Source organism: Dermochelys coriacea, chromosome 7, assembly GCF_009764565.3.
Source record: "Dermochelys coriacea isolate rDerCor1 chromosome 7, rDerCor1.pri.v4, whole genome shotgun sequence".
Lineage (NCBI taxonomy): Eukaryota > Metazoa > Chordata > Testudines > Dermochelyidae > Dermochelys > Dermochelys coriacea.
The window spans coordinates 26066464-26089936 of record NC_050074.1 but is presented as its reverse complement, the minus strand read 5'-3'; the positions used below and the strand labels follow the sequence as shown (position 1 = coordinate 26089936).

Here is a 23473-nt window from a genome sequence, read left to right as displayed (position 1 = left end):
AAATCCATGGTACGTCCACACCTGGAATACTGCATGCAGTTCTGGCCACCCCATCTCAAAAAAGATACATCAGAAATGGAAAAAAGATACAGAGAAGGGCAACAAAAAATGATTAAGGATATAGAACCGCTTCCGTACAAAGGGGGGGGGGGGGGGAGGTAGAGTTGACTAAGGGGGAATATGATCAAGGTCTATAAAAATCATGAATGGTGTGGAGAAAAGTGAATTAAAGTGTTGTTTACCCATTCATATAACACAAGAACTAGGGGTCACCCAATGAAATTAATAGTCAACAGGTTTAAAACAAAACAAAACAAAAACGACACAAACAAAAAGGAAGTACTTCTTCACACAACATATAGGTTCACTATGGAACTTGCTGCAAAGGGATGTTGTGAAGACCAAAACTATAACTGGGTTCAAAAAATAACTATACAAGTTCACAGAGGATAGGTTCTTCAATGGCTATTTACCATAATGGTCAGGGATGCAAGCCTATGACATGGGTGTCCCTGAGCCTCTTCACTGCCAGATGCAGGACTGAATGATAGGGGATGGATCACTTGGCAATTGTCCTGTTCTGTTCATTCCCTTTGAAGCATCTGGCATTGTGCAGAAGTCAGGATACTGAGCTAGATGGACCACTGGTCTGACCCAGTATGGCCATTCTTATGTTGGGTTATGAAATACCACTTTTTATTAAAGGATCCATTTCTAGTAGTTATTTTGACCCACATGTATGTTTTTGGAGGCAATATAAAATCAATTTGAATAACTATGAAAAATATTATATGGTAGTAGAGAACTAACTAGATCCCTTAGTGCAGCAGGCTGGTAGCGTCCTCCTGTGACCCCACTGTGTTTAGTTGTGGTATATTCCTAGCTGAAAGATATAAGCAAGTCATTCATCTCCCTGATATTTACATGGGCTACTCTAGAATGTGAAGGGATCTGAGGCGTAGGTGAGGTAGGAACCCTGGTTTGAGATGAACCATGTAATTTGATTATTAATTCCTTTGTTAAAGTAAAATGCAGGGAAAGGCTGGATTTTGACTACATTAATGTGTGGACTATTTCAAATCAAGTTGTGTACATCATGTACATGCTCAATCAGTAATACTAGAAGCAGAAAAGTTTCAACTCTGAATGGTGGATTCAAGTTACATTCCAGATGTATCTATTAAAGTTCTATTAAGTTCAGTTCCTTTTAGTGGTATTAGTGGTAACTGATTATCCTAGGCTTATCTCTGCACATTTTGTTTGCTCAGTTATTGAGTTGAGAACATGATTTGTGTCCTAGTGCACAACTTCAAGAAACCAAATTAATGGTGTTACATAAGGGACAAAATATAGCTGTAGGGCATTCCGTGTCAAAACTAATTGATGATTTAAGTGTGTAGCTGTAATGATACATCATAATAAAAAGGTGCTCTTCAAGGACAGATGGATAGCTAGTTCTACTGGAACTTAGTGAAATAAATATTGCTCCCTTTCATAAAGGTAAACAGAAAAAACTGAACTATTGTACTAAGTAACAAAAGAGTCAAAAGGCTTTTTTGATAGTGCTAGCCCTGCAAACACCGATATCTAAATCGATCTATGATCTTTCATGCTCATGCATTATGAACAGCAACCCTGACCTAAAACTAAGCTCTGTAGAGGAGCACCTCAACTGCATATTAACTATATCTAACCAAAGAAGGCAATCAGAAGTCAATGGACTTACTTGAAGTCACTATACCTCTAGGTTCCTGAAATAGAAACAATGCCTGTAGAATGCGGGACCTTCCAGTTTGGTGCTCTACAAAAAAAAAAAAAATAAAAAAAAAATAGAATTATGTAATTTATTAAGAGGAAGCCAGTTATATTTCAAAAGACCATTAAGTATTTTAAAAAAATTACATACCATATGGGGAGGTCATTTGCCAAGGAGAAAGAAGAAAAAGATATCCTCTGTCCCCAAGTGGTTTAACAAGAACCTGTGTTTTCAAGAAAAAAGTATATCTAGTATGAAGTATGCACCAAAGATTAGGAGATTGGTTTGCTAACAGTAACAACTGTTAACTGCTAACAAGCTCCAATGTATCACTAGCACTGAAAAACAATCCTTTTACATCTGATGTATTGCTAGCAAGAAGAGAGATGCTCTCCATTTTCTTGAAATATTACAGAATTCCCCCCGCCCCCCGAAAGAGAGTCAAAACATGTTCTACTTACTAATTTCTCTTTCTCTAGTTTTTGAAGTAAGCCTTCCAAGTTACTTCCAGACCTGGTCTTTTCCACAACTTCATAAAGGCTACAGTACATTCCACTCTTACACACTAATTAGAGGGGATGAAAAAAAAAAGTGGTCTTAAATTCACGTTTATATACAGAAGTTATTTTTAGTTCAAAAAGACAAGTGTTTACCTTCTTTTGCCCCTAGATAAGTTTCTTTATAAAACAATGCTGGTGCAATTTTCTTCTTTAGGTGATCAATGCTCATAACAGTTTCAATATTAAGCTTCTCAGGACTGAAATCAAAGAGAAAAGGAAAAAAAAAAATCAACTTCTCTTTAACCCCATGGTCCTAGTCTCATTGATGAAATAAAAACTGAAAGGTGTTTGGTTTTGTTTTTAAACTACACTCATTTGAAAATTAATTCCTTGAAACAAAAAGGAGTCAGGGAAGTTTTCTACCAGTGAAACAGGAATTGCAGAGAAAGCCTGTTGGTCATTTAAAAAAAAAAAAAAAAAAAAAAAAAAGTTTGTTTAAACCAAATGCATGTGTCAATTGACACTATTTTCCAGAGTGCTTAAATAACTTAGAAACCCAAGTTGGACTTGTGTTCCTAAGTAACTTGAAAATTTTATCTAGTAAATTTAGATTAAATTTTAAAAATTAAACAAACTGGCCAGAGTTCACCAGATTCTGCTAAAAAAAGTTTTTAAACACCAATATTTTTCAACCTTGTTTTCAAATCAAATACTTACAGTTTACATGGAAGGAAAGGACGTGTTGCAGATTTCAAAGCAGCATGGCATAAAAGCTTCCCTTTATTCAAAAGCTGACCTCTCCATAAGGTGTAATTAGTCTTATCTAAGATAAGAGTGAGGGAAGGGGGAAAGAAAAAAAGAAAAATGAAAAACAAGTGAAGATACACTGTAAGAGACTGAAGGGAGAGAGGGTCAAAAGAAAGTGTAGAGGCAGCCTGCCTAAGTTTTGGGAAGTTTTCTACTGCTGGTGGCAATGAAAAGAACAAGTAGCCAAGGCACAGGCAATTTTTACCACCACATTGTCTTACTTGCTCAGACTAGATCTAGACAATATGATGGGAAAAGTTAGCTTTGTCCTGTTTACACAGTGCTTCCACTAGCAGAGATGCAAGCAAACAACCAAACCAAACCAAACCAGTGTGGACAAGACTGAAGAGAAAAACGCAAAGATAGGAGAGCGTGAAGTCTCTGCACAGAAGTAGCAGAGAAATAAAAACTTGTCACTTGGGCAGAATAGCAAGGAGAAATCCCTGGATATTGTTCCAGTTGTTCCCTAGTGAAAGAAGATACAGCCTTCTACAATGCCCAGAAAACACAACTGCTGGGGTTTAGGGAGGCATTATCCTTTTTCACCTAGGAATGATGGCATTTAGCCACATAGACCTGACTCCAAACAGTTAAACTCTGACTTTGTTAAAGCTGTCAATTGCACTGAGGATAGAGGAATGGGAGTGCCAAGGGATACAGACAGTACCTCACAAACCCACTAGATCTTCTCCACCCTTCTCCATTTTCATTCCTAGATTTTTTTGCTGAACTGGATAGCAGAGGAAGTACTAGGTACAGTGATACATGTTCTTCATGGTTAGGCATCAGAGTGGACTCTCCATTGAAATAAATGGGGACTGTTCAGACTTTAAAGCGGTTTCCTGTTCTCTACAAACTCCAGAAAGCAGCACTGCTCCAGATCACAGACCCAAAAGTTTCTTTCTAAAACCATAAAGGGCTACATTTTTTAAAAATGAAAACTGAAATTCTGCTGTAATTGTGGTGCTACTGGATAGTCACTGCAGTATTAGAATATTGTAGCTCTTCGTCTATTTACATATATTTTAAAGATACTGTAAAACAAATGTGCTTTGTCAAGTGACAGAAAAATCAATTGTTAGTTATGGAAGTCAGGAGGCTGTATTTCATTAGTACGACAGAAAAGAACTTTTTGTATCAATTGTCAAAGAACTTTAGCTAATAAGAGCAGGAAAATTGCCTCAGACAACACAATCCCACCACAGGTATGGTTAGTGATCTTTTGCAGTTTTTATACAATACAGGAAGGCAGCATGTTTTCTTGCATTACTGTTTTGAGCGTCAAGTGTAATATGAAATAGGAAAAACTACCCCTTGGGTTCCAACTGCTTCCCAAACCACTTTAACTGGCCACACCATAATGTTATCAACACTGATCAATTTGTGTTTTACTCTTAGATCAATTACACCAAAGGCAATATCTACTCTTGATTCTCTAACTACAATGACTCAAAACAGGTTATCCAAATAGAGCACAAGTAAAGCTAATAGAGCAAGTGACAAAAAGTATGCCATGCATTAATTATAAAGCCAAGCATTATAGTACAACTTATCCTTACCTGTGCTTCTGTCTGTATTAAAGCTGTTTGACCTAACATAAAACAAGACAAAGTTAAACAGAAGCTTCTCTCTATACACAATTAACCCTGCCGCACACCCACCAAACACACAACCACCTTCAGATTTAGGATGTTTTATTAGTTGGCAAGTCTCTCAGGACAGCAACACTGCAATCACGTATCCTCCAATTCTACGTTAGCAGAGTTCCTGGGGCAACACACACATACATGGGGGTGGGGGGGAGGGGAGGAGAAGAGTGAACAAGCAAAGGTTTTGCCTACAAACAGTGTTTGTACTGCTTTATCCATATCAGTTTTTATGCCAATATCGTTAAAACAGTACAAACGACCCCCCAGTGCGTATGCTATTATACCAGTATAGCTTCAGTGTGTAACTTATAGGAATAAGCTATCCCAATTAAGCACTTTTTGTAACCGTATAACTGCATCCACACTAGGGAGTTGTACTGTTTTAACCATATCTTTCAGAGCAGCTTCACATATACAGTTAAAAGCAATACAGAAGTTACAGTTAGAGTAGTCCAAAGAGAATATTTTAGTAGCCAACGTATTTCAGGAGCAGTAGAGAAGCTGGATGCTCTCTTCACAACAATACTACCCCTAAAGAAAGGCTACTGTACTTCTGATAAAGGTTTGGAGGAGCATACAACCAAGTGAGAAGGTGGACATTCCATGACAGAGTGGGATTAGACCAGGGTGGGCAAGCTTTTTGGCCTGAGGCCGCATCGGGTTTCTGAAATTGTAGGGAGAGCTGGTTAGGGGAGACTGTGCCTCCCCAAACAGCCAGGAATGGCCTGGCCCCTGCCCCCATCCGACCTCCCTGCTTCTTGCCCCTTGACAGCCCCCCTACCCCCAGGACTCCTGCCCCATCCAACCCCCACAGTTCCCTGACAGTCCCCCGGGGACCCCTGCCCCATCCACCCCACCCGGACTCCCCACCCGTAACTGCCCCATCACCCCATCCAACCCCCCCTTCTCCCTGACCACCCCCAGACCCCTCACCCCTAACTGCCCCCCACTACCCTCATTCAATCCCCCTCTCCTTTCTGACCACCCCCCTGGACCACTGCCCCATCCACCCCCACTGCTCCCTGTCCCGACCACCCCCCGCTGCCCCATCCAACCCCTCCTCTCCTTCCTGACTGCCCCTCCCGTGACCCCTGCACCCATTCAACCCCCCCGTTCCCTATCCACACCCTTGCCCTCTATCCAACACCCCCCCCCCCCCCCGCTCCCTGGAGCACGGGTGGCTGGCAGCACAGAGCATCAGGTCAGGCCGGGCTCTGCAGCCCTGCCACTCAGAGCATTGCACCGCTGCAGGGGACGGGGGACAGCCTCCCAGGCCAGGAGCTCAGGGGCTGGGCAGGATGGTCCTGTGGGCCAGATATGGCCCGCAGGCTGTAGTTTGCCCACCTCTGGATTAGACAAACCCCTTTCTCCATGCCAGGTTGGGAGAGAGAGAGTTCCAGTTTGACTAATGCTCTATGACAACTATTTTAATCACCCAACAGCAATCTTCCATAACGAAAAAAATGCACCCCATTTCATCTCACTGGATAAGTTACTATAAAACAGATTTTGTAGGTGGAAAAATGAAATTAAAGCTGGGATTTTTAGAAGCATCTGAAAACCATGTCCTATGTGAATCTTTTAAGTCGCAGGGGGCAATTTCAAATTTTGGCAGATCAAATACAGAAATGCCTTTGCTGGGAATAAGTCAATCTTTCTGCCTCCTGTCTCCACAGAATTACCAAATTCTTAAGTAATTTGCACAAATATACATACAGTACTTTAAAAAGGGACACTACTACTGAAGCTGGTCAGATGCTTTAAGCCTACTTCTGTTACAAAAGCCACAAAAAGATTACTATAATTGAAAAATCCATTTTTCAGTTTACTTTGTACACATTTTGTACATAGTCTGTTTCCTGCGTACAATAGGAGATTTTCCCTATTTGTGTGGCTCATTCAGACAAGATTTTTCATTATTACAAGAGTGGAACAACATATTTTAAGAACACGAACATTGGTGTGGGACTTGCTGTCAGACAGAATACATGAAACTACTTTTAAATTTATTTTTATACGAAGACTAGATTTCAAATTGATTTTAAATATTTTGTAAAATTTAGAAGGAGTTTTTACAGAAACTAAACACCCCTCTGGTTGGGCAGCATAATTTTGAGGAGGGGAAGAAAAGCAACAGAATTATGTGCTGTACAGGTCACCGTGCTGCACAAACCAAAACTCACCACCTCTCATAGTGGGCTTGAAGGCTCTGAACAGTGAGCCCTCAATTTCCGCAATGTTAAATATGCATGCAGCACCACTGTTTGGGGACAGTAATGCTAAACTGAGTACGTTAGGGATTACAAGTGTTCAACACTGACTTTTTTTTTTTTTTTTTTAATAAAACATGCATCCTATCTTACCTTGATGGGGGCAAAAACTTTGGTACTTGTACCATTTCATCCTTATAAGCAAATGAAACAACAGCATATGGACACACATGTCTTGGTCTTCGTCTTATTTCATCAAAGCCATATTCATAAAAGTAGTACTAATAAAAGAAGCAAAAGCACAAATGTTAACTAAATTAGAAATCTGTTCAACTTGTATTTTGCAACGTTACCAATAGCTGATAGTTTCCAGTTTAAGAAAGTGTGCCACTAGTTTCACAGCCATCCCTCAGAAGTCCTGTATCTTTATTAGCCAAAACAGTTTTAAATAATCCAGAAATGAATGCTTTTAAAGTATTAAATTATGCCAAAAAATGAACAGCATAGTACATTTTAAAAACCATAAGCTAATTTTACTAATTGGAAGAAATATTTTCTATGAAGCCTAGAGTCTATAGCACAGACAAAAATGCAAATTCATACACATTTTTCAATCGAAATTATACATTAAAAACACCTACTTCAAACAGAATATTAAGGTTTCAAAGTCAAGCACTCAAACCTTAATTCAGCTGCTATACACATCTATTATATCACTCTTCAATTACATTATATACTATTTTTCCTATAGGCACAAAGCTTTATTCAGTGCACAGAATGGACCTGCTATAGGGATCAACCAAGGTTGTGTACTACAGGAGACTTAGCTGCAGGAATCAGCTTCCTTTGTTGCAGAAATCTGAAGGTGTGTACTGAATGAGGCAAGGCACTACAAGAAGAGAAAGTATTGTGTTTAAGGGAGTTGACTACTTGCCAGAGAATTGGATTCTATCCCTTCCTCTGCCACAGAGTTCCTACATAAGGCTACACAAGTCATTTACAGGAAAGGTCATTCATCCTGTGTAATAACTGTAGTTCTTCAAGATGTGTCCCCCACAGTGCTCAAATGCCCATGTGCCTTCAACTGGTGATTTCATTAGCAGTGCTTGTTTAATCTATGCATCTGCCCTATGCATCCTTGTGCCCCACACCTAGACTATATAGGGCTGTATGAGTGAACCACCCCTTAGTTCCTGCTCTACTGCAAAGTCCCACAAAGAAAACTCCAAAGCAGAGAAGGGAGGAGGACAGGTAGTAGAGCACCGGGGGGGGGGGAAGGGGGGAAAGAAGAGACACATATTGAAGAATTACAGTCACTGCACAGAGTAAAAAGTTTCCTTCTTTGAGAAGTGTCCTAAGGGTACTCCAATTCAGGTAACTTTGAGCAGCATCCCCAGGAAGAGAGTGCTTTGGATAAGAATCTAGTACAGATGACAGAACTACACTGCCACATCAGTTCTAGAGGCATGGACCAAGAGGCACAGTGTTTGGAGAAAGCATGTATTGAAGACCACATACCAGTCCTACAGACTTCAAGTACTGGAACATCCTTAAGGAAGGCCATCGATGTTGATTGAGACCTAGTGGGAGTAGGCTAGAACCTTAGCAGGAGGCTGGACATTAGCAACCTCATCGCACACAATAATATAGATCCCAAAATCCACCTTGACAGTCTCTGGGTGCAAACACTGGAACCTTTAGATCTGTTGGCAATGGAGACAAATGGTCGAGGAGACTTCTGAAATGGTTTGGTCCTATTGAGATAAAAAGCCAGTTCTCTTCTGGAGATCAGAGGTATGCAGAAAAAGCTTCCTGACCAGAGTTTGGGGGCTGGGGGTGGAGGGTGTAAAATGTATGGTTTGGTTCAGATGAAACTCCGATAATACCTTAGGAAGGAATTTGGGCTGTACAAGTTCAGAAACTCCTTGAAAATACTGTAAAGGGAGGATGCACTATGAAGGCCTCAAAATTTCCCAATTCTTCAAGCCAATATAAAGAATCTTTAGGTTGGGATACAATTTGCATCTTAAGAGAAGCAAAGCATGGAAGATTACTGAACAAGGAGACAATTAAAAACAGGTAATGTTGTTTTATACCATGCTTGTCTTGGCCACATAGTTATCCTGATAGCCTATCATTTGTCCTGCCTGATCTTGTTCTTCACCTTTAGAATCCGAAGTGTTGAGAAAAATATGGAAATTACATGCCCCTTTGTCTAAGGAAGGAGAAAGGCATCTGCCAAAGGCCACCTCCCCCAAACAGAGCAGACAACACTTCCTATTTGTGGAAGAGGCAAAGAAAGCCACCTCCAGGCAGCTCCACATTCAGAATATAGCGTCCAGGATCAATGGTCTCGCTCTCTTTCAGAGTCCTGGAAGAGGCCTCTGCTGAGAGCATGGGCCATGATGTTTTGTATTCCAGGAAGTTGCACTGTTGAAATGTGAATATGATGGGCTATACCTCAATTCCATAACTTTTTTATTTCAGTACAGAGAGATATGCATCTCGCTCTGCTCCACGGGTTAATATGAAACATGCAAGCCTCATTGTCCATCAAGATTTTGATCTACCTCTGAGGGAAGTGCAAGGCGGAGACAGACATTTCTGACTGCCTGTAGTTCCACCAAGTTGATGTGGAGACTGGTCTCCTGAGGTGATAATGTCCCCTGGACTGTATGAACACAGATATGCACTCCATCCAAATAGCAATGCATTCCATAGTATGGTGGCCATCAGTACTGGCCCAAGAAATGTCGGTCCCGACATTGTGGTGATTCTGCTACCAGTCTAGGGAATCTTTCACCTGTCATGGAACAGAAATTTGTTTAAATCGAAGCTGGGTCTCATGAGCTATCCTGAGCCACCCGTAACATTGCATGACGAAGGTGCAAGCTGCCATGTGAGCTGGAAGCTGCATTTCTCTTTAGTAGGAGTAATTAACTCACAGAGTGAGTTAATGTAGAACCACGACAGACAACTGCTCCTAAGCAAAGGAGGGATTTTATTTCCTTTCTTAGTAGGAACTCATGAAACGGGTCCCTGAAGAGGAATGGGGGCTGTGAAGTGGATGACACAGACCAACATAATCATTTCCAAAACCCATCTGTCTGTGGTAATCCAGTCCCATGCATGTTAGAAATGGGAGAGCTGGCTTCCAAATGGGGGGAGGCAGGCAGGCAAACTGTTGTAGCTGGCAGGCTAGAGTGAAGAGGCTTCACACCCTCAACCAGCAAACAAAACTGATGCTTTGATAATGAAGCTAGTTGTGTACTTGAACCAGGTAAGTTTATGGTTCTCTTCCTTTGGAACCCGAGCTTCTTTCTTGGTGGTTCAGTGGGTCTCTAGAACCTGGAGAAATGTATCTGATGGGATCACTAGGCAGTGTGTGATCTACCACTAAGCTCTCTCTCTTGATTGCAGGGGTATAAATTCTCAGCAACCGCAGACTGGCTCTGGAGTCTTTCAGAGTATGGAGGGACTTATTTGTGTTCTCTGAAAACAACTTAACCCCACCTAAGGGAAAGTTCTTCACCATACTTTTGGTCTTTTTGGGAAACCAGACAGCTGAAGCCATGATGCCCTGTGCATGACTGCTATCAGAAAGATGAAATGGGCAACACAGTGTCTACAGCATCCAAGGACACTTGGAAAGATGTCTGGGCTGATAATTGTCCTTCGGCAGTGAAAGCTTAAAATTACTCTTTGTTCCAAAGGGAGGTTCTCAATAAATGCTTACACTTTGTGTAGTTCATGCAATTGGCCTGGTAATTAGTGATCTGAAGTCAGAGTGTTGCCAATAAATAAGACTTTCACTCAAAAAGTTAGAGATGCTTCTGGTCCTTGGCATGATGCAGTTTTCCCTGGTCCTTTACTGCCTCCACTACCTGCAAATTAGAAGAGGGATGAAAAACAAAAATTTTGAGTCCTTTATCAGACCTTTTGCAAGTTGGTGGCACTGTTGCTGGAATCCATCAAACTGTCCTCATGGGATCCAGTATCGCCTCATTGATCAGAAGGTCAGTGTTGTAAGCCGGAAAATACAAAAGTTATTGGGTGACTCCTTGACCTCTGTGAATGGCATCTGAAAAAATGAGTCTGCCATGCACCTGATGATGTCTTGGAATTGCTTAAAGTCAGCCATAGATGGTGGAGGGGCATTACAGCTTTATCAGCTAAAGATGAGGAGATAGTGGTTTGAGGAGTAGCCTCCTCATCTGCTCTAGCTTCTTGTTCCTCAAACATCTCCCCTGCTGAGGAAATGCTCTGAGGTAGTAGAGCGATTGTCTCTCCCTCATCCCAGCATCCTAGGCTCAGAGCCCTAGAAACTGTTGACTGTAAGCATCCCAGAAATCCCAGCATGACCACGGGGAGTGGGGGGGATTAGAGGGTGTCCATACAGGAAAGCAGGGTGGCATCCAGTGTTTCTTCCACCACATTTCATGTCTTGTCCTAGATTCCTCCCTATTTCTGTGGCCTGCAGAGAATGGGTAGGAGACCCTGAACTGAGACTGAAGAGGCTGAATAGATGGAATTAAAGTCCCCTTCATCCTCCTCCTTATAGAGCAGTGGAGGAGCCATAAATGAAAATGGTGATGAATCATGTAGGTTATAAATGGGTGTCCAGTCAGAGACTGGACTCGTCTCGGTACCAAGGGATCCGCTGTACCCATGATTAACAGAGACTGTAGTTTCTCCACTACAGTTAAGTTCTTCGAATACCTAAATTCTTGCAGTACCAAATAGAACATCGGTAATGATGTGATGGTCTCCCTGGAAGTAGATTGTAGTGAGGGTTTAGAACGTTCTGATGGGGTGCCAAGATATAAGCTCCTATCTATATGGTACTAACGGATCCGCAAAGGAGTCACAGCAGCTCCTCTCAGTGCCATATTTTAACACCAGGGATCCAGGTACCAGTTTCAGTGTTAATGTTGAGGTCTGCTTTAGTGCAAGGGCATCAGAGCCATGTCGATGCCTGGTCTTTTCTTGGTGCAGTCTTCTCCACAATGGTCTTGGTCATCACTTGTCTGTTCAATGCGGCAATGACTTGGCAAGCAAAACTCAGGAGCTTGTCTCTTAGTGGTCCGAGGAGACCTTTGTAAACTGTTCAAGACAATGCAAATCACAAAGCTGAAGTAGTTCATTCTAGCAGACAATGACAAGCATATGAAATGTGAGATCCTGACCCCACCCCCAAAAAAGAGGGGGGAATATTACACACACACACCCCTCCTGTGTCCATTGTTCAGGGGGATTACTCCATCACAGGATGGATAAGACTTGAAGTTGGCAGATTTACTGTCTACCACATTATGGAGCCCTGTACGAGATGCTTGGGGGGGGGGGGGGGGGAGAAGGGCGCGCTGGTTTCACTAGTAGAGAATTTGAATCAGTCCTTGGAAGTCAAAATATAGGAAAATGAGAAGTAGTAGAAGACTTGAAAAGTTTTAGCCTGAGCCAACAAGCAGCTGTAGGGTCAGACACTCACCAAATTCCATCTCACTGCTATGGGTGGTTAGAGGAAATTGAGGGAGGAGGCGGGCATGCCCTGTACAGGAGTATGAAGAGACAGGGTATGTACACTGATCAAGGCACTATTTTAAAAAAAAAAAAAAAAAAAAAAAAAAAAAAAAAAAAAAAACACCCACACACCACACCACTCTGTTCTTATACATGTAAGGGTATGCTCACCTACAGTGGGATCCATGCTGACATATACTCAAAGATAATATTTTAGAGAGAGAAATTTATTGTGAGCTTAGCAAAGTGATACAGGACCACTTACAATGTTTTCATTACAACAGAATGAAAAACTATGGAGGTATATGTAAGGTTTTAGAACAGGTCAATATCTTACCTGTACAGTAAGGTAATCAGGTAATCCACATCTGACTCCTTGTCTGAAGTGTTTAAATCTAACCACTACTACACCATGCTTTCTTTTCACAGATACAAATATACAAGATATAAATGAAGCTGTTCTCCTACCTGAGTAAGCTCATATGCTCTATAAGCCAACAAGGAATTTACTTTATTAGCATTCTTTGAAACATGGCACTCATGCTTTGGTGTTGGATCTAATGCACTTTTAACAGTTGATTCCATTGTTTTCACACCCATGTGGTCATATATGCTTTTCATTTTTCCCTACAGAGCAAAAAAGAAGAATTGCAGGGTTATATTCTTAACTATATCAGTTATTAGAGCAGCTACAAATTAAGAACAGCAGCACTGTAAGAATGAGGTAACTGACAATTAGTTACAAGTATTTATAAAAGTCATTCTCATTCCATCTTTTTGGAGAAAAACCAAAAAGTTGAAGGAACAACAAAAACAAACCAATTAAATCTGCAGGGAAAAAGCTAAGCTGTGGTTTACTAAAGTCCATGTATGCTTTTAAATAAAAATGGTTACACATTTTCTTCCTACTACAGAGCCTTGTATACTCAGATTCTCTCCAAAAACAAACAAGTAGCAGAATTCTATAACAAGCCACCAAAAGAAAGAAAGCTTCAGTAGTAAGAAATGCAGCCTTTGAAGATAAAAAGCTAAGAGTAGAAGTTACCTTTATTATTTTAAAAATAATCACATCACCAGTTGCTCCAGCTTCCAGGGGATTAGCCTGTAATAAATCAGCATATCTGGAGAGATATACACCTGATGAGGAAGGTAAAATACAAAGTTAAGAAAACAAAGGTTCTGAACATTAAAATGCTACACTTAGGAAATTAATTTGCAAGACAAAAGTTATAGCCATTTCTATAATAAGACAAATATTAGTTTAGTAAAATTGTAGCAATACTGTAGCTACATGGATGGGCAAAACAGACTAAATGCTTGATGAGAAGCACAGCAGTGTGTTCAGCCACCTTTCATTCCACCGTTAGGCTTACCAGAATTAGATTTTTTCTTTGAACCAATTTTTATTTTTACAGCTGTAGGGTTGGGATTAGGGCAGAGCTGACAGTGTTGCTGCAGGGGGCTCCCTGTGCTGCCAAGAAGCTCAAAACATCAGGGCACAAGGCATGCCAGTGGCTGCAGTCATCCTGGCCCAGCAGAACAGAGGTCCCCAGCCAGGACTGCAAGGACGACGACAAGCCCCAGCTGTGGAGGAGGCCACCGTACTGCTAAAATGTTTCCTGCCCAGGGATGGCTGTCACACACTGTAGCTGGTAAGGGACTGAGCAAGGCCATGACAGTGAAACCGTAGAGAGAGTTCCCCACATGGCCATGGTCCTGGGACACCTGATCCCTGACAAGCTATAGGGAAGGCTGGGTCCTGGTGGGGCACAGTACAGACTCCTGGCCAGAGCTGTGTCTTTTAGCCCTCTGCAGCTCCTTCACCCTTTCCCCCCATTGTTTGCCTCCTTGTAGAGTTTCAGCTGAGTTGGGGGGGTATAGTTATGCTGGAAGGTGTTAAATGGGTGCCATCAACCAGTTCTTTGATCTACAGACAACTGCAGGAGTGCAGAACTACAACTTCAAGCTAAACAGATCACAGGGGCTTCCCTCAATCTGGTTTTCCAATTGTCCCCAAAAATGACTAGAATTCTGCCTAAGGATGCCTAGAACATTACCTGAAATTCTGTAATTGGGTAATTCATTTTTACTTCTGTGAAAGCCATTTTTAAGACAAGCTTAATTTTGTTTCTTAATTCATGCATTTGTGAACTGGACTGCTCCTGAATCAAAGGTCATTACCTCAAGCCAGCTGGGTGGGATTTTTCCTGAAGTGCAAGTGTGAATTTTGGGAAATTCTATAGCAAGGACAATCGGTTTAAAGTAATACACATTATTCAGATAGTTTAAAAAAAAAAAAATCACGCTGATGTAAATATATAGAAAGAAAAAGAGACAAAGATATAGTTACCCATGGAAGGACTGCCAAGAATTGTTATTTTGGAATGGCCCGCTTGTAGCCCTTTTTCACATATATTTTGCACCTGAATTGAACAAATATATCTAATTTTAGATGCATACATATTTGCAAAGTAAAGTTAGTATACGAGTGGAACAGGCAACAGTTTAATAAACCTCTCCTTTAAGACTGCATACTCTAAATTATATTTCTATGCCAAATACTGAATACAAAATTAGCATAATCTCAATTATAGTTGTACTTTGTGTTACTGTACAACTCTTATGGCAGTAGTTCTCAAATTTTGTACTGGAGACCCCTTTTACAGAGCAAGCCTCCGAGTGCAACCTCCCTTAAATATATATTAAAAAGTATTTATAATTTGTACCACCATTATAAATGCTGGATGCAAAGCGGGGTTTGGGGTGGAAGCTGACAGCTTGCGACTCCCCATGTAATAATCTTGCAATTCCCTGTTTAAGAACCCCATCTTAGGGCATAAACTTTAATGCATGCCAAATGTTGATAGTTATGTTTGATGTAGAGGCAATATGTTTATTGGTATAGATCTATACAACTTAGCCATAGCCATCTGAAAAATAAGACGTGCTTGATCAACAGCCACACACTTCAAAAAGTAGTAATTACAAATTTAAGACTTCTCTTCATATCATAAAGGTAAAGAGAAGACGGAATCTTTTCTTCCTCCACTCTACATTCATCAAAAGGTGGCAAGAGAAGGGCCCCATCCAATATGGTGCCTTTCCTATAGCATCGTGGTTGCAAATATGGCATATTATGTAGGGCTCTTGCGGACGGACAGACACAGTGTCTGATCACAGAGGACATACATCCCAGAAAGCAGCATGAAGATATCTTATTTTTACTCTCCCTACTTTTACATCCAAAAGAAGGGACTCATTGCAATAGTTCCAACTTGCCAACAAATCACACAATTTTCAGGGGGGTCTCCCTTGTGTTCATGTCAAGAGAAAAACAGTACAAGTTGCCCAGGGATCCCCCCAAAAAGTTTCAAAATCAAGCAGGCAATACCCCTTTCTGAGGTGTTCGACCATGTATATTTAAAAAAAGCCAAAGATTTAAACACACTATAGGTAAAAAACTTCAAATGCACATTTTTTTTTGGTAATAAACATTAGTCTAAGAGGTATGATCCCAAAAGGTAAAGAAAAACAAAACATTTGTAACTGGGGCCCTATTAATTCCACAGCATAATAAGTCAGTTCTGTGACAAGATTCCTCTCTTCTGTAATTACTATGGCTCCCTTGTGTGGAATTCTGCAGATGCAGAAAACATATCAGTAGTTAGTGAATCCTAAAGTCATCAATGAACATTTCTGTTTGAAAGACCATCCCAACGGAGTAACAAGAAAAATGAAAAAAGTTATTTTATAAAACTTGTCTCTTCTCACCTGAGGTCGATCAACCATCAGAAACGCATAGGATTCAACAAGCTCTTTTTCTAGGCGACCATCACATTTCAGTTCTCTGCGTTTTTCTGTGAACTATTATCAAACAAAAGTCTCAATACGTGCAATGAAGAAACTAGTATTGGCATGATCAAGTGCCACCTGGCTTCCAAGAAGCCTAATTTGGCCGAGTTTGTCTACATTGGCAGATCCAGGTGCAAATAATCAAAAGACCAATTTGAATGGAGATTAATGTTTCAGCAGTTTCCAATAAACAATTTCAGAAGAGTCTGTATCCTTTCACCTAGGGTATGGGAGGGGGCAGCATTCAGCTTAAGATCAAAACGATATGAGAACTTGCAACTGGAATGCAAGTCTCATGGTTCAGAAGTTGATCACCACTTCTGATCCCCTGATTTCTGTTGTACAAAAGCCAAGTCCAAATTTCATACTTTGTTAGTCTTGCCTCACTGCTATCCATTTGTTTTCTTCAGTTACAAAAAGCTGATACAGTTACCAGCAAGTTTGCATTGGACCCATGTTATTTTAACAGAATAAAAAGGAAAAAAAAAAAAAAAGTTGCCCTTTAACTAGTGCTTTCATTTTCAAAAAAGGAGAAGCACATTAACAAGGCTATATTCTTCTCCCCATGCTTGAAAACTCTGTAGTATTCAGCCAAATTACGTAGTCTAAAAACACTCAAGAAATCAACAGTTTGTGAATTGGCTGAAAACAAGACAATACACAAGCTAGTAAAATGTGACTTTATACAACAGACCCTCGCTAGAACGCGCGTCTATATAGCGTGAATTTGCATAACGCAGTCGCAGCCATGGATCCCAAATTTAATTACTTTAATTGCAATTCATTTTTAACATGGTCCCCGCATTAATGCAGTACCGCGCATGGATCCCAAATCCCGTGTTCTAGCGAGGGTCCGGTGGCATTATAGAATGCAGTGAGGTTTTTTTGGTGTGGCAGCGAGGAGACAAATCAGTTTTTTCTTCAAGAGGGTTCAGCACAGTACTTTTATGACCACTTGTTAGTTTTAAACCAAGTCACACTGCTTGGATTTTCTAATTCAACTATTGAACTTGTTTTGCCACTGCTTCTGAGAGAACTATAAATCTAGAAAAGATTATATGATTTAGTGCGAGAGCAATATTTAAAAGTTAAATAGACAATTACCCCACATATTAAAGGCATTAAACCTGTATTGGAAGATACCGCCATTAATTTACAATCATTAATTATGCACCTCAAAATTGAAAGAAACAGGAAGCACAAAGAAGCTCAGCTCTCAAAACAGTAGTACTGGCACTAGCTCCTCCTCACATTTTTCCCTCACTTCATTTCACTCAATTCAGGATACAAGAGTTTCATCCACCATAAAACTCTTAAGATATTCCTGACATCGAACCAGCAGCATGAAATTTCTAAGCATAGTCAGTAGTAAAATTGCTGGAACAGTAGCAGTCTGGACATTTTGGGCCAGATTCTGCAACTGGATACCAGACTTCTGAAGCAGCACAGTCTTGGTTACTGGCTCGGCTATGACCAAAACGAGATTTAAATGTTGCAGGCTGTTTTCTGCACTGCAATCTTCTGAGGTCTCTCTTGGAAAGACTTAAAAAAAATTTCCATTAACACTAAGTTTAAATCTAGACTGGGGGAGGGAAGGGGGGGGTGGAAGAGAAGAGAAAAATCATAGTAGGTCTCCTATCAGTAACTTCCTATATATAGTGTTATTAAATTTTGTGTTTACCTTATTTCAAATGATATTCACAGCAACCAGTCTGTTTTATTCAGAAGCCAGGCAGGTCAGTCAAGTGGAGAAGCCTCCGTAATAGAAATGGTAGGGTACACAGAAGTGTGACACTCAACCCATTTCCCTCATTTTGGAGGTAGCAAGATCAAATTAGCAAGCCCCCCCCTTTTTTTTATTTGGCAGGGAACAAAGAAGAGGGCACCAGTAACCCTCTCCCAAAAGATTTCTGCTGTTTTCATCTATTGCAAATCTGGTTAGCTCTGCTAGAAATGAGAACTTCCAAGAGAAAGGACTAATAATATGGTTTGTAAACAGTATTTCTTTATATTTCACATTGTGTATTAGTAAGAATCATGTTATGTTTTGAAAGATCCCTAATTTAGTTATCTTGAATGTAAAAGCTTATTGGATTATTTCTGTAGCGCTGTCCATTTAAGTATAGCAAACTCATTCAAATACAGGCAGCCACATATAGTGTCCTCAAGAACCCCGCATAGAGCAACACTACAAGGATCCAACACTTAAGTATATGAAACCGTTTGGCTTCAAGTAAATGGAGTTGGGCAAAACCACTGAAGTTTATAGCTTACACACAGTTTCATAAAGGGGAAACTCTGGTACTCACCTCCTTTTCCAACAGCTCACTATGGATTAAGCTGGCTCTTTTGTAATTGAAATTGGTCACCGAACCTGACTCCAAATAAGATGAATGCAAAATTTTCACAACATCTTCAAACTCTCGAGAGCCCATAGCTACTGGCTGAAAGAGTGCTATTCAGAGAGAAAAAAGTTAGTATCAATACACATTTGAAAGCTTCCCAGTACATTTTCATTTCACTAACAGTTTTATAAAAATTAAGATAAAAATCCTATTTAGTTTAATGGATTTATTCATTTTAGATATTTTGTATTAAAAACTGTCTCACAAAAGGTAGACTTTAGACTTGTCAGTATCACAGCCAGGCATGTCATTATTTCTCCATCCCATACCAGTATTTAATTTTGAGCAAGTTGTCACCTTAGTTTACAAGAGCTTTCCAAGGGAAGTATAGTAATGTAATTTCAACATACTCCCAAGAAAGTAGTAGACATACACTGCAAAAAGCTGTAATGTGCAGTTAGACAGAACAATGTGTTATTGTAAGAATGCAGTAGTTTCAGGTTGTAGCCTGTTTCACAGACACACACACACACACTCTCTCTCCACAGTGTCTGGTCAATACATAGGCTACTTACCTTAACAATAAATGGTTATTGTAGAGGGGACTATATAGATTCAGCTATGGTTGCTCACACTCTAGTTTAAGAAATCCCCCAAGATAACACGGGTCTGCTGTATAACATAATTATGCATTCACAGAGAGGGCCAATTCAAATTTACTTTTTTTGCTAAACTATTGCCTAAATCTGCATAGCAGTCTCCTTGGTTTGGGTTTATCTTTCAGCCCCTCATCTCCATCCCTACCCACCATTTTAGCTGCACTGCATAAGGGTCAAATGACCAGCTGGGACTGTAGAGCATGGAGCAGTAAAAGAACTGAAGCACTGACTTAGAGAGAGAAGCCCCAGAGAAATGGAGCTGTATTCCTAAGACATCTTAAGCATCATGTACCAGGTATTTTCCCTACACAACTTTAAGATGTACAGAAATAGATTTATCCTGACAGGGTACAGGAGTTCTAGTTTGTAAACAGTTCTGCTACATACCTTCAAAATAGTGCTTTTGCCCTTCTATTACTGCCTGCCTCCTGCTCTAAAAGCGCAGGAAGCACAGAAATTCTAGAAGAATTACAAAAAAAATGTGGATAATAGTACAGAACATTTACCAAAATCGTAATAAATGATTTAGCCTGGGTGTCAAGGATTACGCAAGACTGGGCCATGGTGTGTGTACGTGCGCGGTTTTTAAAAGGGGTGCGAAAATTATACAGGACGATTATAGAGGCTCCAAGTCACAAGACAAGCTTGACCAACAGCTGGTAAAAGCTTGTCAGTTACTGCCAATTAGAAGAAAAGGACAGCATCTATTGCTATATTTATGGTCATTCAATTGGGTCCATCTTAATGGAAAGCGAAAACAGTAAGGGCTGCATATTTTACTTATCTTACAAGAATGAGACTTAAAGATACAGAGTGGAAAAAGACAAATGAGCACGCAGTTTGCTTGCCAGTGGCATCCAGTCAGTCATCAGACCCTTCTAGGAAGAAATTACTAGACGCAGGAGTCATGATTTGTTTCTTTATGCAGTATTAAGCCACTGCCATGGTTATTTAAAGGGCAGCTGAGCCATACACTAACCTTCTTGCAGAGACAAAATTTCACAGACATTAAAAAATAAAATCAGTAAAAACAGGATCAATTTGTTACTGAAATAAGTCATCTTTCAAAAAGAGGTAGAAGGCTTAGTTCTTGCGGCTGTGTATATATATCTCATACAGTTGTACTTTAAAGATTTAATGCCATAGTAAGCATTAACACAAAAGCTACTTGTTATACATACACAATTATGCATGTGAACCCTATTAATGACAGTTTGGCTAGAGTGTGCATTATACATATTACAGTAGAGTCTGAAGGCAGCCACCAACTCATGACCCTATTTTACTAGGTATCATACTGACAAACAATAAAATGGTCCCTAACCCAAACAGCTCACAATCTTAGTTCACGATGGGGGGGGGGGGGAAAGACACCCAACCAAGCACAGCGAAGGAACAGATAGGAAAGTCAAGATAAAAGTTTTCCTCCATTAATGAAAATAAATTACAGCAGTAGACTTGTGTTTTTGTTTTTGCGCTAAAAATCGGATTATCTTGGCTGCATCTTGATTTCTCCAGATCTAAAGAACATGTGCTTTGTTGTTTACTATATTAGCGCTCTTCTTATAGGATTAAGAAAGGTTACATCTAAGTATTGGAAAACTTCCACATTACCTACAAATAAATCTGTCAAAGTTTTTAAGAAGTCACTTGAGTAACAAATCTGATTTAAGACTGCAGTAATTCTGCATTATACAGTATCTACGTGCACTCCATTCAATAAATTATGCTGGAAACAGTTTCACAGATTGTATCGCATTTTGATCACTCAGGGGATTTCTATTTAAGCATCTAAAAAGAAATTTTCTTCAAATGTTTTGTAGTAAAAATAGAAGTGGTTTGAAGTGGTTGTCCAGTTATGTTACTATGGCTGTTGCTGAATTCCTATAAGCCTGATAAACAAAACTGTCCTAGCTGCTCAATATTATGTATACAGTTCACGAGACTTGCAATATTATATACACAAGAGTGGCCACATATTACAGAAGCATATTGTCTACTTCCTCAATGCAAGCCTGTGAAAGGCACATTACTGCCTATGGGGAGGTCCTGCCCACTGTTAAAATTCTGTTTGGACATTATTAATGATATTACCCATTTGTGTTTTCTTAGATCTGGCACTCGGATGAATGATTTTTATGGAGATCAGCAGTCCTCCAAAATGTAGTTTTTTCACAAGTCTAATCTTCATTTTCTTCTATGATGAATAACGTGTTATGGACAACTACAGATCAAACAGTTTTACATATGACAAGTCACATGAACGAGGGGAATGTACGTAGTCCACAGCTCTGGTAATAACAAAGGTTTTTTAATTTCTTGGGAATGAAGTTTAATATGCAGGGAAAGACATGCATAGCTGTTGCTCAAGAATAGGTTTTGAAAGTGTATTATGTAATTTTTTTTACATTAGATGAAATTTTATTTACTTATGTCTATCATAAGAACTACAGTTAGGCTGAGAATTGATGCCATCTCTGAACTAAATATAGATCCACGAACAATATATCAATTTGAGATCCCTTAAAGCACCTTGGATTTTCAGAAAGTGTTGAACATTCAATCACTGGAAAAGTCAGGCCTCTTTAAAAAAAAAGTCAAACTAGACACCCAAAAGTCACTCTTAATTTTCGAATATCTGGGCCCTAAAGTTCTGAGCTGAAGGTACTTTAAGCCTGAAATATGCATTTCACTCGAAGGGAAAAAAGGTTTAAATGAAGTATCTCATATATTCTGTATATGATTTGATTTAATCAAGTCAAGTAAGAGGCAAGCCTTTATGATGCGTCTTTTGGGGATACCGTCTAAAAAATCCACAAGTTTCATTATAGAGCAAGTTCTGCCTGTTTGCATGTAAATCACAGCAAAAAATAAAAATAAAGGTAAATTGTTTGTGTTAATGTTTAAGGTACTGTAAAAGATTTAATGATCAACCTTTCATTTCCATCTTAAAAAAAAAAAAAAGAAAAAACAGACTATTTTCTGTTAGAGTTGGTTTATCGAGGCTTAAGGAAATATCACCTGATTGGAAAAGCAATCTTCTCAAAGCATAAAGCAGGTCTCTTACATCCCTACCACCTCAGCTGCCAAATTGTAGTTAAATTGAACTGTTTAGATGGAATGTAGGGGTTTAAAAAAAAAAAAAAAGTAATTTTATTGGGGTGGTGGATGGGGAAGTCATTCAACCCTGAACTTCAGCCAGCAAAAACCCAGCCATCAAAGTTTTAAACACAATCTAGGTTTCAGGGGTTTGGTTTTGGGGTTTTTTTGTGTGTGTTTAGTTTTTTATTAAAGGAAGGGAGCATTTGGGGTAGGTCAGGGAACATTTTTCTGTACATATCACCTGTTACTTAGGTCTTAAACCTAAGCCAGGGAAGGTATTTTAATACAACTCAGGAGGCACATAGCCCCAGTACCACCAGTTGAATGTATGGTTCCTGTACAGACTATGTCATGTCAAGTTTTCTGTTCCAATCAAGTACTAACTGTAACTACAGAAGTGCCATTCCAGATCATATTGTCTGTATTACTATGCCTAGAAGATAAACACACAAGTATTAGTTCTTTATAACCATCACCACGCCCTGTGATGTGCACATGGTTTAGATTTTAATGGTATTCATAAGCTTATTTCTGGTCTTACTCTTAGAGGAGTTCAGGAAGGAAGTACAGTTACTAGGGCCCTACCAAATTCAGTCATGAACACACACCATGGACCGTGAAATCTGGTCTTTTGTGTACTTTTACCCTATATTGTACAGGCTTTTCATGAGGGAGACCAGTGTTTCTCAAACTGGGGGGTCCCAACCCAAAAGGGGATTGTGGGGGGATCAAAGTTATTGTAGAGGGAGGTCACAGTATTGCCACCCTTACTTCTGAATTGCCTTCAGAACTGGGTGGCCAGAGTGTAGCAATGGCTGGCCAAGGGCTCAGCTCTGAAGGCAGTGCAGAAGTAGGTGTTGTGGTACTGCCACCCTCCCACAATAACTTTGTGGGAAATACAACCTGCTTTTGGGTCAGAACCCCTACTGCTACAACACCATGAAATTTCAGATTTAAATATCTGAAATCATGAAATTTACAATTTTTAAAATCTTATGACCATGACATTGACCAAAATGGACTGTGAATTTGGTAGGGTCCTAACAATGACCTGGAAAGAGATACCTGGATTA

The 23473-nt window shown here is 39.9% G+C and overlaps 2 protein-coding genes and 1 long non-coding RNA gene across 18 annotated transcripts in view; 2 read left to right on the top strand and 1 right to left on the bottom strand.

Moving 5' to 3' along the window:
• CCDC66 (coiled-coil domain containing 66) overlaps window positions 1-10668 on the top strand; it is a 97958-nt gene extending 87290 nt beyond the window's left edge. For 3 of the 4 annotated variants that reach the window (XM_038409195.2, XM_043520023.1, XM_043520026.1), the window contains one exon: window positions 7674-10668. The gene's annotated coding sequence lies outside the window, so the exon portion shown is untranslated. The remainder of the gene's footprint in view (window positions 1-7673) is intronic. The other variant, XR_006283052.1, reaches the window with a different exon arrangement.
• The window catches only part of TASOR (transcription activation suppressor), a 55523-nt gene that overhangs the window by 27293 nt on the left and 4757 nt on the right, over window positions 1-23473 (bottom strand). For all 13 annotated transcript variants that reach the window (XR_005293902.2, XM_038409189.2, XM_038409190.2 and 10 more), the window contains exons 2-13: window positions 18604-18749; window positions 16214-16306; window positions 14793-14865; window positions 13488-13579; window positions 12911-13069; window positions 7076-7203; window positions 4623-4654; window positions 2974-3079; window positions 2410-2513; window positions 2218-2321; window positions 1907-1979; window positions 1727-1801 (exon numbers count right to left, since the gene is read on the bottom strand). Coding sequence is in view for 12 of the 13 variants with exons in the window: in XM_038409189.2 (XP_038265117.1) it covers window positions 1727-1801; window positions 1907-1979; window positions 2218-2321; window positions 2410-2513; window positions 2974-3079; window positions 4623-4654; window positions 7076-7203; window positions 12911-13069; window positions 13488-13579; window positions 14793-14865; window positions 16214-16306; window positions 18604-18749 (1185 nt within the window). In the remaining variant the exon portion in view is untranslated. The remainder of the gene's footprint in view (window positions 1-1726; window positions 1802-1906; window positions 1980-2217; window positions 2322-2409; window positions 2514-2973; window positions 3080-4622; window positions 4655-7075; window positions 7204-12910; window positions 13070-13487; window positions 13580-14792; window positions 14866-16213; window positions 16307-18603; window positions 18750-23473) is intronic.
• LOC122461221 lies at window positions 18749-23001 on the top strand. Its single transcript, XR_006283054.1, has 2 exons — window positions 18749-19593; window positions 21411-23001. It is a non-coding gene; the product is annotated as an uncharacterized LOC122461221 (long non-coding RNA).